This window comes from Phyllopteryx taeniolatus, chromosome 2 (genome assembly GCF_024500385.1).
Source record: "Phyllopteryx taeniolatus isolate TA_2022b chromosome 2, UOR_Ptae_1.2, whole genome shotgun sequence".
NCBI lineage: Eukaryota > Metazoa > Chordata > Actinopteri > Syngnathiformes > Syngnathidae > Phyllopteryx > Phyllopteryx taeniolatus.
In genome coordinates, this window is record NC_084503.1 from 8,737,924 (window position 1) to 8,753,374 (window position 15,451).

The following is a 15,451-nucleotide window of genomic DNA, read 5'->3' on the forward strand; positions in this document are numbered from 1 at the left end:
GGGGGGGGGGTTAACGTACTACTCTGTCGACATTGATGGTCTGTAATCGTGACTCTTTACAGCATTGAAGTCCGTATTAGGGCAGGCAAGGTGCAAATCTTCTGCCATTTATATTTTATCTGTGCAATCTTTCTACACATTTAAATCAAGTTTAATAAGTCTGTGGTATGTGTCACTGAGGGACATAGTACAGAGGGAGGACGGCGTGACCGACATTGTAAAGAAGCTTGATAAGGATAACGGGATCAAGAATCTGTGGAATTGGCTCTGGCTGGAATTAAAATTTAGAAATGAATACCTTCACAAAAATATTAGAAATATTAAAGAACCAGGAAAGGCATACTGCATCTTGTCTCATCAGGATGTAAAGTATCTGGAGGGAGAACGCGCTTGGTCGATCACGTCAATGGAAAGAAGCACGCACAGCTGGTTATAATGAAGCAGTCAAATTATAGATTACCAGGGATCACAATGTATGAATTTGCTACGTACTTACTAATGTAGTTAACGTTAGTTGTTAGCCGTTCGTTAGTTGTTATATTGTTCATTTATGTAATACATTTTTATATATCTATATGTATGTATAGGCGGCACGGTGGACGACTGGTTAGCACATCTGCCTCACAGTTCTGAAGACCGGGGTTCAAATCCCGGCCTCACTTGTGTGGAGTTTGCAAGTTCTCCCCGTGCCTGCGTGGGTTTTCTCCGGGCACTCCGGTTTCCTCCGACATCCCAAAAACATGCGTGGTAGGTTGATTGAAGACTCTAAATCGCCTGTAGGTGCGAATGTGAGTGTGAATGGTTGTTTGTTTTAATCTGCCCTGCAATTGGCTGGCGACCAGTTCAGGATGTACACCGCCTCACGCCCGAAGATAGCTCGGATAGGCTAACATGTTTAAGTTTATAGTAATGTTTAATTTGAAATGTGATATCTTTCGTGGTTGATCATTGTGTTTTTTCATGTCTTTGAAAGAATTTGCTATTTTATATATTTGGGCAATCTTTACTATGTTGTGTCTCCAGTTTATGGAGGCAGTTAAAGAAAAAGTATTTTTGCATTGTATGGACAGGTTTTCACATAACTAGCTCAAATACCAATTCTAGTCAAAACACTGCAAACATTACTGTATAGCTGAGGAATTAAAGTATTTGTTGCAACTCTATAGTGTTCCTCTGACAAAAGAAAGTATAATCTAAACATACAGTTCTGGTAAATATTTTTTGTCAACGTGTTTATTTTTTTGTATTATTCACTCACTCTAACTCATACACAATGCTTAGTTTCTGCATAGTTGTAGGTAGGCATCTGAGACATCTCTGACCACTCTTCACATAAGCTTGGCAGACTAATTGTAGGAAGCTGTCATGTCTTTATCGGTTTATCTTCTCAATGTGCCATCTGTTTTGGTGATCCCTTTGCCCCATGCTGCCGCCTACCTGTAAGACTAATGCAAACAAAGGCTTTCTCCCAAATAAATATTGTTCATTTGCCACTGTAGAAAAAGCTCAAATCAGTGTGTGATATGAAAATGTGATAAAAAGCTTCGGTTAAAATACTGTACAATGTAACCAGTCATACATTTTGAGAAAACTAGCTGTTTTAAGTGTGAGATTTGTGCCCACAGTAAGATTTGTCATTTATTGGTCTTATTACACTAACATAAGTCTACTCAAATAATAGCAGTAAAAAAAAAAAAAAAAAAAATTTTGTCACGATATCTCCTTTGCCAATTGTCTTGCCATGAACTTTGTATACCAGAAGAAGAAATGCAAACCGCTTTGCTTCACTCTTGCCATGGCAACGGACGCGACAAGAAAAGCGATCCTGCACCTGTCTCTCTCTGTCTCCCTAATGGTCTGTCTGTTAGTGTAACAAGATCTGTAAAAACTCCTCTCAGTGACATTTTAGATCCCTCACTGTAACTGACCTGGGCCTGGGAGTCACAGGTAGGATTTAGGTGAGTACTCTGGCTTCTCTCAGGTTCATGCTCTCCTTTTCTTAATGAATTCAGCCATATGATGGCCTGCGTTGAGGCCTCTTTTTCCACCATAACCATATGGGTTTCTATAAACCATACTTTTCACAAATGTATAAGTTTTCCACAAATGTTCGTCATGAAGTTTTTGTTATTACAGTTTTTGCTTTAACATACAAAGTGAGAGCCCAATATGCATTCGGCTTTTGCATTTGGGAAGGAACATTCTCATTAATGATGCTGTGAGGTGACTGCTGAAGTGTCCTGCATAATACCCCCTTGCAGCCTCACACTGCACCAATCGCATTACTTTAACTCTCCTGTTCCCTCTGCTGGAAAAGGCAAATATCACACACCCTCTATCAAGAACAAAATACAGCAATTAGCTTGATTGAGAGTCTGTATATCATCCTAAATGTAAGGAGAAGGGTTAGACCGATGGTGTACTTCTAATATTTTACTTTCTAAGGGGGAGTGGCTTGAGCTACACCCCTCTAAATGAAATACTAATGTGAATGACTCACTCCAAATTTTGGTGTCAGTCATCATCACAAACGCCAGACTTGTTCTGCCCATCTGATGCCTTGACCAGGCAGAAGCATGTAAAGTAAATGTAAACATTAAATGTGTGTGTTCCTGCGGGTGTCAAATGGGGTCAAAAGGTATCAAACCTGTTGACCTATTCAGAGCAACGAGGATTCCAATGTAAATACACATTCATCAGTAATGAAAATAACCACATATAAACCATGTTTTTTTTTAAATCCCTTACAGCAGTAAAATAAACAGAAGTTATGTTTGTTCTTTCAGCCATATATTACTCGAAGTGAAAAAAGATTGTTGTGACAAATCCTCCACACTTCAGTCATAACCTACTTTGTCTCATGGGCACTTTACCGTATGTCATCTGGTTTGATAAAAGTCAGTCTTCTTTGCTTTTCCTTCTCCCTTTTTTGTATTGAATAGCACAACAGGCAAGTTCATTATGTGTGTGACTCATCCCACTAGCCCACACCCCCCTCCCCTTCTGCTGCTGTGCGCTGAAAAGGAGAGGGAACCGCCATTGATCATTTCTTTCCTCACACATTCACACACACACAGCCCACCTTCCACGTCACTATCGACCGACGTTTCATGTTTTTCTGAGGAATGGCGAGCATTTCCTTGTCATTGTATTTATTTACAATTGTCTTTCCCTTTAACTGGTATAATAATAAATTAGAGATCAAGAATGTGGAATTATTCAGACAACTATTTTTCTTTTTGGAATTTGTATTACTGCATTTATTTGTAGTAAAGTCAATCAAGAGTTGGGTTGGCTGAATTTTTTATTTCAAAATGTTTTTCAGTTACAATTCAATTGAGGTGTTGTGTCACTGTCTAAAACAAATAACTGTTTCAGTCAAAACTTTCTTCAATTAAACCACAACAAAACTGAGGTAATTGTTTTTGGCAGTAAAGAAAATTGTTTTTCTGTTAGTCAATACCTGGAGTCACTCTCTCTAAAAACAAAGACTAAGTCCAAAACCTTGGTGTGCTGATAGATTCCGATCTGTCTTTCAGTAGCCATATCAAATAAATTTCGAAAACAGCCTTCTACCAGCTGAAGAACATATCCAGAGTGAAGGCTTGGACGTGCCAAGCAGACCAGGAGAAGCTCATCCATGCTTTTATCTCAAGTGGACTTCACTATTGTAATTGTCATCATCCCCCACCATCGGCGCCAACTCACCACCAGGTGGTGATCAGTTGACAGCTCCGCCCCTCTCTTCACCCAAGTGTCCAAGACATGCGGCCGCAAGTCCGATGACAGGACCACAAAGTCGATCATCAAACTGCGACCTAGGGTGTCCTGGTGCCAAGTGCACGTGGACAGCCATGGTGTTCATTATGGACAATCTGTGATGAGCACAGTCCAATAACAGAACACCGCTCGGGTTCTGATCGGGGGAGGGGGGGGGGGCATTCCTCCCAATCACGCACGTGAGCGTTGAAATCCCCCAGCAGAACGATGGAGTCCCCAGGGTGAGCCCTCTAAGGAGTCCAAAAAGGGTGGGTACTCTGAACTGCTGTTTGGTGCATAGGCACAAACAACAGTCAGTATGCCCACACCTGCTCAGTGCCTCTCTCCGTGGGCAACTCCAGAGTGGAAGAGAGTCCAACCCGTCTCGAGAGGACTAGTACCATAGCCCAAACCGTGTGTGGAGGGGAGCCCGACTATGTCTAATCGGAACTTCTCGACCTCACACACCAGCGTGGGCTTCTTCCCTGCCAGAGAAGTGACATTCCACATCCCTAGAGCCAGCTTCTGTAGCCGGGGATCAGATCGCCAAGGTCCCTGCCTTCGGCCACCGCCCAGCTCACACTGCACCCGACCCCTAAGGCCCCTCCCACAGGTGGTGAGCCCATGGGAAGTATATATATATATATATACACACAACCCTAATTCAAATGAAGTTGGGACGTTGTGTTAAACATATATAAAAACAGAGTACAATGATTTGGAAATCATGTTCAACCTATATTTAATTAAATACACTACAAAGACAAGATATTTAATGTTCAAACTGATAAACTTTATTGTTTTTAGCAAATAATCATTAACTTCATTCAATAATTTGTTACATCACCTTTTCTTTTAACAACATTCAATAAACGTTTGGGAACTGAGGACACTAATTGTTGAAGCTTTGTAGGTGGAATTCTTTCCCAGTCTTGCTTGATGTACAGCTTCAGCTGTTCAACAGTCCGGTGTCTCCGTTTTCGTATTAACGCTTCATAATGCGCCACACATTTTCAATGGGAGACAGGTCTGGACTGCAGGCAGGCCAGTCTAATACCCGCACTCTTTTACTACGAAGCCACACTGTTGTAACACGTGCAGAATGTGGTTTGGCATTGTCTTGCTGAAATAAGCAGAGGCGTCCATGAAAAAGACATTACTTGGATGGCAGCATATGTTTCTCCAAAACCTGTATGTACCTTTCAGCATTAATGGTTCCGTAAGTTACCCATGCCATTGGCACTAACAAAGCCCCATACCATCACAGATGCTGGCTTTTGAACTTTGCGTCCATAACAGTCCGGATGGTTCTTTTCCTCTTTGGCCTGAAGGAAACGACGTCCACAATTTCTAGAAATAATTTGAAATGTGGACTTGTCGGACCACAGAACACTTTTCCACTTTTCATCAGTCTATCTTAGATTAGCTCGGGCCCAGAGAAGCCGGTGGCGTTTCTGGGTGTTGTTGATAAATGGCTTTTGCTTTGCATAGTAGAGTTTCAGGTTCCACTTACGGATGTACCGCCAAACTGTATTTAATGACATTGGGTTTCTGAAATGTTCCTGAGCCCATGTGATGATATCCTTTACACATTGATGTCGGTTTTTGATGCAGTGCCGCCTGAGGGATCGAAGGTCACGGGCATTTAATGTTGGTTTTCGACCTTCCCGCTTACATGCAGTGATTTCTCCAGATTCTCTGAACCTTTTGATGAGATTATGGACCGTAGATGATGAAATCCCTAAATCCCTTGCAATTGTACGTTGAGGAACATTGTCCTTAAACTGTTCGACTATTTTCTCACGCACTTGTTCACAAAGAGGTGACCCTCGCCCCATATTTGCTTCCAATTAGCCTGTTCACCTGTGGGATGTTCCAAACAGGTGTTTGATGAGCATTCCTCAACTTTTCTCAGTCTTTTTTGCCACCTGTCCTAGCTTTTTTGGAACATGTTGCAGCCATAAACTTCTAAGTTAATGGTTATTTGCTAAAAACAATAAAGTTTATCAGTTTGAACATTAAATATCTTGTCTTTGTAGTGAATTCAATTAAATATAGGTTGAACATGATTTGCAAATCATTGTATTCTGTTTTTATTCATGTTTAACACAACGTTCCAACTTCATTGGAATTGGGGTTTTATATATATATATATTTATTGTCACTCTTTGTTATATTGCAGCCATTTTAAGTTAATTTCCCTCCTCAATGTACACACAGCACTCCATATTGACAGAAAAAGAACGGAATTGTTGAAATTTTTGCAAATTTATTAAAAAAGAAAAACTGAAATATCACACATCCATAAGTATTCGGACACTTTGCTGCTCATCTTTCACTCGGGTGCTGCCAATTTCTTCTGATCATCCTTGAGATGGTTCTACACCTTCATTGGAGTCCAGATGTTTGATTATACTGATATATTTTTTTTTTATATACTATTGGACTTGATTAGGAAAGCCACACGCCTATCTATATAACATCTCACATTGCATGCCAGAGCAAATGAGAATCAGGAAATCAAAGGAACTGCCTAACAGAATTGTGCCAAGGTACCGATCTGGCCAAGGTTACAAAAGCATTTCTGCTGCACTTAAGGTTCCTAAGAGCACAGTCGCCTCCATAATCCTTAAATGGAAGATGTTTGGGACAACCAGAACCCATCCCAGAGCTGGCCGTTTGGTCAAACTGAGCAATCGGGGGAGAAGAGACTTGGTGAGAGAGATAAAGAAGAACCCAAAGATCACTGTGGTTGAGCTCCAGAGATGCAGTCAGGAGATGGGAGAAAGTGCTAGAAAGTCAACCATCACTGCAGCCCTCCAACAGTCGGGGCTTTATGGCAGAGTGGCCCAACGAAGCCTCTCCTCAGTGCAAGACACATGAAAGCCCGTATGGAAAAACACCTGGAGGACTCCAAGATGGTGAGAAATAAGATTCTCTGGTCTGCTGAGACCAAGATAGAACTTTTTGGCCTTAATTCTAAGCAGTATGTGTGGAGAAAACTAGGCACTGCTCATCACCTGTCCAATACAGTCCCAACAGTGAAGCATGGTGGTGGCAGCATCATGCTACAACTACCAGAGACAAATTCATTGTGTGTTTTTTGGACATTCTTGGCAAATAAAGATGATTCTGATTCTGATGCTGTGGGGGTGGTTTTCAGCTGCAGGGACAGGACGACGGCTTGCAATCGAAGGAAGATGAATGCAGCCAAGTACAGGGATATCCTGGACGAAAACTTTCACCAGCGTGCTCAGGACCTCAGACTGGGCCCAAGGTTCACCTTCCAACAAGACAATGACCCTCAGCACACAGCTGAAATAACAAAGGAGTGGGTTCAGAACAACTCGGTAACTGTTCTTGAATGGCCCAGCCAGAGCCCTGAATTAAACCCAATTGAGCATCTCTGGAGATACCCGAAAATGGCTGTCCACCAACATTCACCATCAATCCTGACAGAACTGGAGAGGATCTGCAAGGACGAATGGCAGAGGATGCCCGAATCCAGGTGTGAAAAACTTGCTGCATCATTCCCAAAAAGACTCATGGCTGCATTAGCTCAACGGGGTGCTTCTACAAAATACTGAGCAAAGGGTCTGAATACTTATGGCTGTGTGATATTTCAGTTTTTCTTTTTTAATCTGCAAAAATTTCAACAATGACATTTTTTTTCTGTCAATATGGGGTGTACATTAATGAGGAGAAAAATGAACTTAAATGATTTTAGCAAATGGCTGCAATATAACAAAGATTGAACAATTTAAGGGGGTCTGAATGCTTTCCGTTCCCACTCTATGCATGGCGAAAAAAAACCCACACTGAATTCCATGAGAAGAACCTATTGCCTACTGTGAAATTTGGTGGCGAGTCCATCATGTTGTGGGGCTGTGTTGCTAGCACAGGTACTGGCAACATTGTTAAAGTGGATGGCCGCATGAATTCCTCTCAGTATCAGCAAATTCTTGAGAAGAATGTTCAAGAGTCGGTCACAAAGTTGAAGCTACGTCAGGGTTGGATCTTTCAGCAGGACAATGATCCTAAGCACTGTTCAAAATCCACCTAGGAATTCATTCAGAGGCACAAGTACAATGGTCTGGAATGGCTATCCCAGTCCCCAGACCTTAACATTAACATTACTAAATACTGAGCAAAGGGTCTGAATACTTATGGGTGTTTGATATTTCAGTTTTTCTTTTTTAATAAATTTGAAAAAATTTCAACAATTCAGTTTGTTTCCTTCAATATGGGGTGCTGTGTGTACATTGTGGGAAAAAAAATAAACTTAAATGATTTTAGCGGGAGGAGACCCCGGTGACGACCCAGGACACGCTGGAGAGACTATGTCTTTCGGCTGGCCTGGGAACGCCTCGGGATCCCTCCGGAAGAGCTGGATGAAGTGGCTGGGGAGAGGGAAGTCTGGGCGTCCCTGCTAAAGCTACTGCCACCGCGACCCGACCTCGGATAAGCGGTAGAAAATGGATGGATGGATGGATTTTAGAAAAATGGCTGCAATATAACAAAGAGTGAAATTTTTAAGGGGGTCTAAATACTTTCCGTACCCACTGTGTCAGCAGTCATACATATTTGTTTAGTTCTGTGTTACTTGACACTTATAAATGCGAAAAGGTTTTTGAATTTGAATTTCTAATATATTAATTACAAACAGATGTAGATGCAACGACTCGGCTGACTACTTATATATATCACAATAAATAGATACTAGATAATCTTCTGGACCTTTGCTTCAAAATGTTGGTGTCGTAGGGCCAAATTGTGGGTTTTGGATTATGTCACACAAGAAGTTTTGTCATACACGATAGCAAATTGGGCCAATAAAGATCCAGGCACAAGGTGCACACAGCAGTTGTCGGTACTTTAAACTAATGCACTCAAATACAGAAATGCTAATGTGTATGATGTTAAACTGTATGTGTAAAATTACAGCTATATTTAAAAACAAATGAATAGTGCAATACGGACTACAATATAACTGCATGTAATAAAATGATTTTAACTTCGTGACTGGCTGGACACTTACTTACTCAATACTGCAGTGCATTTACATAGAGGTAGACTTCACACAAATATCTCAGTATACTTTTGTGCCACTGTCGAGTGTAGTTTATTTCTACTAAAGCTATTATAAACTGTGAGTCACTGATGGTGTAGTGGTACACTCGCCTGACTTTGGTGCAGGCAGCGTGGGTTCAGTTCCCACTCAGTGACGGTGTGAATGGTTGTCCGTGTCTATATGTGCCCTGCGACTGACTGGCGACCAGTTCAGGGTGTAGTCCGGCTTTCGCCCGAAGTCAGCTGGGATAGGCTCCAGCGTCCCGCGACCCTAACCAGGATAAGCGGTGTTGAAATGGATGGATGGATTATAAACTGTCAAAAAATAAATTGCTGGAAAAAGAAAAATATGCTGGTTTTTACATGGCACAAGTATGTTAACCTGTATTTTTTCATATTGTAGTATACAGTATATTACAGGGTTACAAAAAAATCACAGTGGTTTTTTTCCAATATCATGCAGCCCTAATAGAAAGTGCTTCAAGAGCTGGTCCACATATTCACATTTGCATCAGCTAGCAAAACCACATCATCTGCAAAAAGCAGCAACTTAATTATCAGGCTAACAAACGGGACCCCCGAGAAATCCTGTCCTTAAATGTTATGAACAGAATCTGTGACAAAGGGCACCCTTAGTGGAATGCAATTCTCACCGTAAACGAATCCGGTACTGCCGGCAATGTGGACCAAACTACAATGCCGGTCGTAGAGGGATTGAAGAGCCTGTGTCAGGGGGTCCTCCATACTCCCAAAGTATCCCCAACAGGACTCTGTGAGTGATACATTTGAACACTTTCTCGCAAAGTACACAATACACATGTAGACTGGTTTTGCAGACTCCCATGCACCCTCCAAGACTACTGTTTCACAGCCAGGATGATAGCCACATTACAATCTAATCCACTCCTCGGGCCCTGTCACAGAGAAAACTTTTTTATCACATCAGTGACCTCAACTCCACAAATAGGAGACCCCACCTCAGAGTCTGCAGAATCCATCCATTTTCTGAACCGCTTCTCCTCACTAGGGTCGCGGGCGTGCTGGAGCCTATCCCAGCGATCATCGGGCAGGAGGCGGAGTACACCCTGAACTGGTTGCCAGCCAATCGCAGGGCACATACAAACAAACAACCATTCGCACTCACAGTCACACTTACGGGCAATTTAGAGTTGTCAATTAACCGACCACGCATGTTTTGGGGATGTGGGAGGAAACCGGAGTGCCCGGAGAAAACCCACGCAGGCACGGGGAGAACATGCAAACTCCACAGAGGCGGGGCCGGGGATTGAACCCCGGTCCTCAGAACTGTGAGGCTGACGCTCGAACCAGTCCCCCTGACGAAAGTAATAATAGATTAAACTTTACTGAAACGTAACTGATGACAATCAGACTGCTTTATTTTTGTGACCTAACATTTTTTGAAAACAAATGAATGAAACAGTGACTCTGAGGTGATTCCTTCAATCAAAAGATTTCTGTAAGTCTAAATGAGAATTGTGCACTTGTAAACAGGACACAGAGACAACCTGTGCCGGATGAAGTACAGCAACTATAAAACATACCCGCAACTCTCAGGTTTTACATTGGGAACAGTGTTCTGTTCTTTGTATGTTTCATTTTTGTTTGTAAACATAGAACTAATGTTACTTGTCGAAAAGCCTCAGTTTTTTATCAATATCAATGTGCACAGCCAGATATTCTCCCAGTTCTGTGGCTTGTCAATATTTTGGCAAATTCCAGTCTCATCAGTTTCGACTTCTGACCTATTCGACTTGTCCCATTCGGGGTTCCCATAGCGCGTCATCTCTTTCCATGTAAACAGCCTCCTCTCTATCACCAACTGCTCTTATCTCTTCCCTCACTACATCTATCAGCCCTCACATAGCTCTTCCTCTAGCTCTCTTGCCTGGCCGCTCCATCCTCATCCTTTTTTCATGATACTGTGCTCACAAGCGCTCTTCTGGATTTGTCCAAACCATCTGTATGTCTCTAACTTTTTCCCAAAAACATCTAACCTTGGCTGTCCCCCTGATGAGCTCATTCCTAATCCTATCCAACCAAGTCACTCATGAAGAGAACCGCAACAATTTAATTTCCACCACCTCCAGCTCTGCTTCCTGTTGTCTCTTCAGTGCCACTGTCTCTAAGCCATACATCATGGCTGGCCTCTCCACTGTCTTATAAACCATCCCCTACATCCTTGCAGAGACTCATTTGTCACTTAACACAACTCACACTTTCATCCACCCTTTCCAGCCTGCTTATGCCTAGATCAGACTACAGGATTTTAGCCCCGTTATTAGCCCGTTATTGCTATCGTGGCCGATTTCTCCGATCGTGCCCGACACCCCAGTTGAAGTTTAGTGTAAAACTAAGCACACAACAAAAATAATTACCCTCATTTTATATTTAAATACAAGACAGACTGTTTTAGAAATCGCCATCTTAATGCTAACAGTCAATGAAGAACCCTGTTTACGGACCAGCTAATATTAGCATTTGGTCATACAAGGGATTTACCTTCAAATAATAAATATTCACACACAAAAGGTGTAGTAACACATACAGGCAAGTAACATAACTACTCACTGGCATATATTCTGCCTCATCTGTGAAAAAACAAGTTTAATAACGTTATATCACGACTATCTTCTTCAACTGTTTTTCCTCTTACATTAAACGAGTAGCTCAATGCATGCATCGCACCGCACTGCCCCTAAAAGGCCAAGGCAAACACACAGCAGGATCAGCAGATACAGTCATTGAGTCGATAAAAAGACACACCTTTTTTTAAAATCAGAACTCAGACTAAACCTCAGGTAAATTAGGATTACCAAAATTATTTTTATTCGCTAAATGCCAGGCGGCATGGTGGACGACGAGTTAGCACATCTGCCTCACAGTTCTGAGGACCAAGGTTCAAATCTGGCCTCGCCTGTGTGGAGTTTGCATGCCCTCCCCGTGCCTGCATGGGTTTTTTCCCGGTAATCTGGTTTCCTCCCACATCCCCAAAACATGCACGGTAGGTTGATTGAAGACTCAAAATTGCCTGTAGGTGTGAATATGACTTAGAATGGTTGTTTGTTTATATGTGCCCTGTGATTGGCCGGGGACCAGTCCAGGGTGTACACCGCCTCTCGCCCAGAGTCATCTGAAATAGGCTCCAGCACACCTACAACCCTAGTGAGGATAAGTGGTATGGAAAATGGATAGATGGATGCTAAATGCCAGAATAATGAGAGGATTTTCTTTTTAGACAACTATAATAAAGACAATACAGTCATGGCTAAAAGCATTAGCATGTTTTTAGCCATGAATGTATCTATTTTTCTTTGTTTTTTTCTATTTCTATGATTAAAATATATTATTTCACTGGTTACTTATGTATTTTCCGGTTGTTCTTTTAAGTTATAGTTAAAGTTGAGTTTTGGTAGTTTTTCAATAAACGAATAATTGCGTTAATCATGATTTCAATATCGATCAAAATAACCGTGATGTTTGACTTTTTTCCATAATCACGTAGCCCTAGTGTAGCGTCCCCTGCCCCCTTCACACTGCGCAGGCACGCACGAGCTGCGAAGCAAACCCAAACAAACATGTCAGATCATATATCCAGTAGCACTCACCGTAAATTAATTGAAAAATGTACAGCTAATGATCGTATTGGCAGTGATAGGCAGATCTCACTCACGGATTATTGGTACCGAAATCGGCAGGATAAAAACCTCATCGGAGGACCCCTAATTATGCATAGTGTGCACAGGATAAAGTGCAAAGATTTTAATAATTTTGTAATTGATTTATTCTTTTAAGCTTTATTATTAATGTGTGCAATTGCAATGCTTTGATTTTAATGAGGTTAGTACAGAGTCATCGCCATGAATAGAATAGTACTAATAATATCTTAAAGGGACTTAATATAGTATAAAGATGCTAAATACGAAATAATCACTAAAACCTAACATATATCATAAATCTACGGGTCCAGTACAAGTTCTGACAGGGCGACCACAACTTGGCTCATTGGACCCTGCTTCAGTAAATTGAATTTACAATACATTCTCCAAAGATTTGGTGTCTCTAATAGATGTCTTGTATATCCCAGATTACCTCAGATATGCACCATAAATCAAACGCTTGTATGAAATCTAAATCCTGTGATGAAAAGATGTTACATTTTGTATATGGAACCCTGTGTCGAGCAATGAATTTTGCATGTTCTCTCATGTAGGTGGTCCTGGACATGACATTTGGTGGTGGTGGTCATACCAAAGCAATACTCAAAGCAGTTTCTGATGCTACAGTCCTAGCCTTAGACCGGGATCCCACAGCAATTTCCCTGGCCCAGGAGTTAGCAAAGGAAAACCCGTAAGTAATTTATTGGAAAAAAGCAAGTACACTTAAACACAAGCCAAAGCCTATGTTACTAACTGTCTGGACAAATGTTTATACTGGAGGGTGGTTAATGTTTTACCCTTTTTAACGTCACATTTGACAGCTTCACCTTTTTGAGCACTGTTTGGTTTGTGGTCAGCTCTGCAAACATACATAGGTGTGACACATTATTGCAGTTTTTGTCCACTACTTGCCTGAGTCCAGTCACAAGCTTCTCACTGGTTACTGAGTTACTTTGTCCAGTCAAATTCATTTTCCTTCTTAACTTACAGCGTTTTCCTCCCATGCAGAGCTGGTGGGCCGAGCATGTCACTTGTCAGAGTAAGGGAGTAAGGGGGGGGTTATAAAGTAAAAAGGAAAAAAAAAGTGAAACGATGAGAGTGAGAGAACAGGGAGACACAACGCCTCAGTGACAGGGAGTGTGTGCGTGTTCATAAGCAAGCTGAGGGATGATAAAAATGAGATGTTCCTAAGACCATTGCGTGGGAAAGAATCCTTTTACGTAGATTCTGGGGAAACCTCTCTCAAGGGAATCTGCAAGAAAAATGCGCCTGTGAGCAGGGAATGACAATTAGGAGAGAGAGTTTCCAAACACTATTCTGTCGGCAGCCATATACCCCTGCTGTAAACTCTTCTACGCCTACTCATGATGCAAGTTGAGAGAAGCTAGAGAAATCTTGCAATTAACCAATATTATTGGAAGCCTGAGTAAAAGGCCCTTGCAGCCTACGCAGTGCATCGTCCGCTAGGGCTGGAGGATTTTCTCTCTCCTACTGTGCAAATCACAAAGCACCAATGATTAAGCCTCTCTTAAAGGGAAAGAAAAATCTATCTACAAAGTAATTGCAAGCACAGATTGCTTGTGAAAGTAACCTATTACTTGATTTATATTCATCCATTTTTTCTTTTCATCTTCTGTACATGTCTCGTTGGCAGGCTCCTGTGTGCTTGATTTGCTTTAGTTTTGACCACAGTAAAGTTTTTAACTGGGTATCAAACAGTTTTGTGAAAAATGGGTGTGTTTAACTTCATACTTTGTGAGCTATAAAACATATTAAAGTGTAAAAACCTTTGGTATAAATTGTAATCTCAATTTACTGTATTTCTAATGACCTCTCACCACTATAGATTTAGACTTATGCTGAGGTGTTTTGTTCTGGAAATGCTCTTCCACTGAATGGCAAAACGTACAATAAACTTGTGTACAGTATCCACCTGTTGCAGTTCATACAACCAGTGATGCCGGTAACGCGTTACTCCAAAAAAAAAAACACCATTTTGAGTAACGAGCGAAGTAACGCGTTACTTTCCATGGGAAAGTAATTAGACTACATTTACTTCTTCTCACCAACAATAGTTATTTTTTTGCATCATCAATTTCTCTCACAGAGTGCTACTTTGTACCTGGTGATTTGAACAAAGAACAAAGAGCAGTCCAGCTGTGCAGAAGCATTTAACCGAGACCGCTCATTTTCATAACAAATAAATGAACGCGATTGCAAAGTGATTGTTTTTTTACACAATGCACTGTGACGGTGCAGTCCCATAAAAGTGCAAACAAATGCACGATTTCACTGTCGCCAGCGGCTCAGAAAATGGATGGATGGATGGATGGATGCATTGTGGGTTAATTCTTCATATCAAAGTGTGCAGTCATAAATCGGACATGGAGGGTAAGGACTGACTCATTGAAGGACTTAACAATACTTAGCTTAATTAATATTTACAATGAAAAGTGACAACTTTAAACTGTAGCTGGAGTCTGGACTGTGAGCTGGTTTAAGACGCTGCACGGCTGACGTCACGAAGGAAGTGCTACCCCCGAGTCAGGCGCCCACAGCTTTGCTTGTTAAACAGCTGGTTAAACTTCTCACTGGGAGCGAAAATGTTTTCTCGCTCTTCGCGTCAAAATTACTGTGGCGGGAGCAATGGTGTGTGTGTGTGCGTGTGCCACTCACTTTCATGTTCACGTCCACGCGCGCACAAACGCACGCGCATGCACATACAGTTGCCTTCATGGACCACAATCTGTATGTGTGTGTGTGTAATGTAATGTAATGTATGTATCAATCAGTTAAGTCTTGAGAACATGTACTGAGTGGTGTGGTTGTTTACGTTTAGTTACTTACTGTATTATGTTGACATGTCAAGTCTGCACTAAGTTAATGATTTAATGTGGCTTCAATTTCACTAATATTTAAGTTGTTGGTTCATGACATCGTTCTGT

General features: G+C 41.5%; 1 protein-coding gene across 5 annotated transcripts in view; it reads left to right on the top strand.

The window, feature by feature from the left end:
- Positions 1-15,451, top strand: part of mettl15 (methyltransferase 15, mitochondrial 12S rRNA N4-cytidine) — a 120,136-nt gene that overhangs the window by 39,758 nt on the left and 64,927 nt on the right. For all 5 annotated transcript variants that reach the window (XM_061758659.1, XM_061758677.1, XM_061758697.1 and 2 more), the window contains one exon: positions 13,061-13,197. In XM_061758659.1, coding sequence (XP_061614643.1) covers positions 13,061-13,197 — 137 coding nt within the window. The remainder of the gene's footprint in view (positions 1-13,060; positions 13,198-15,451) is intronic.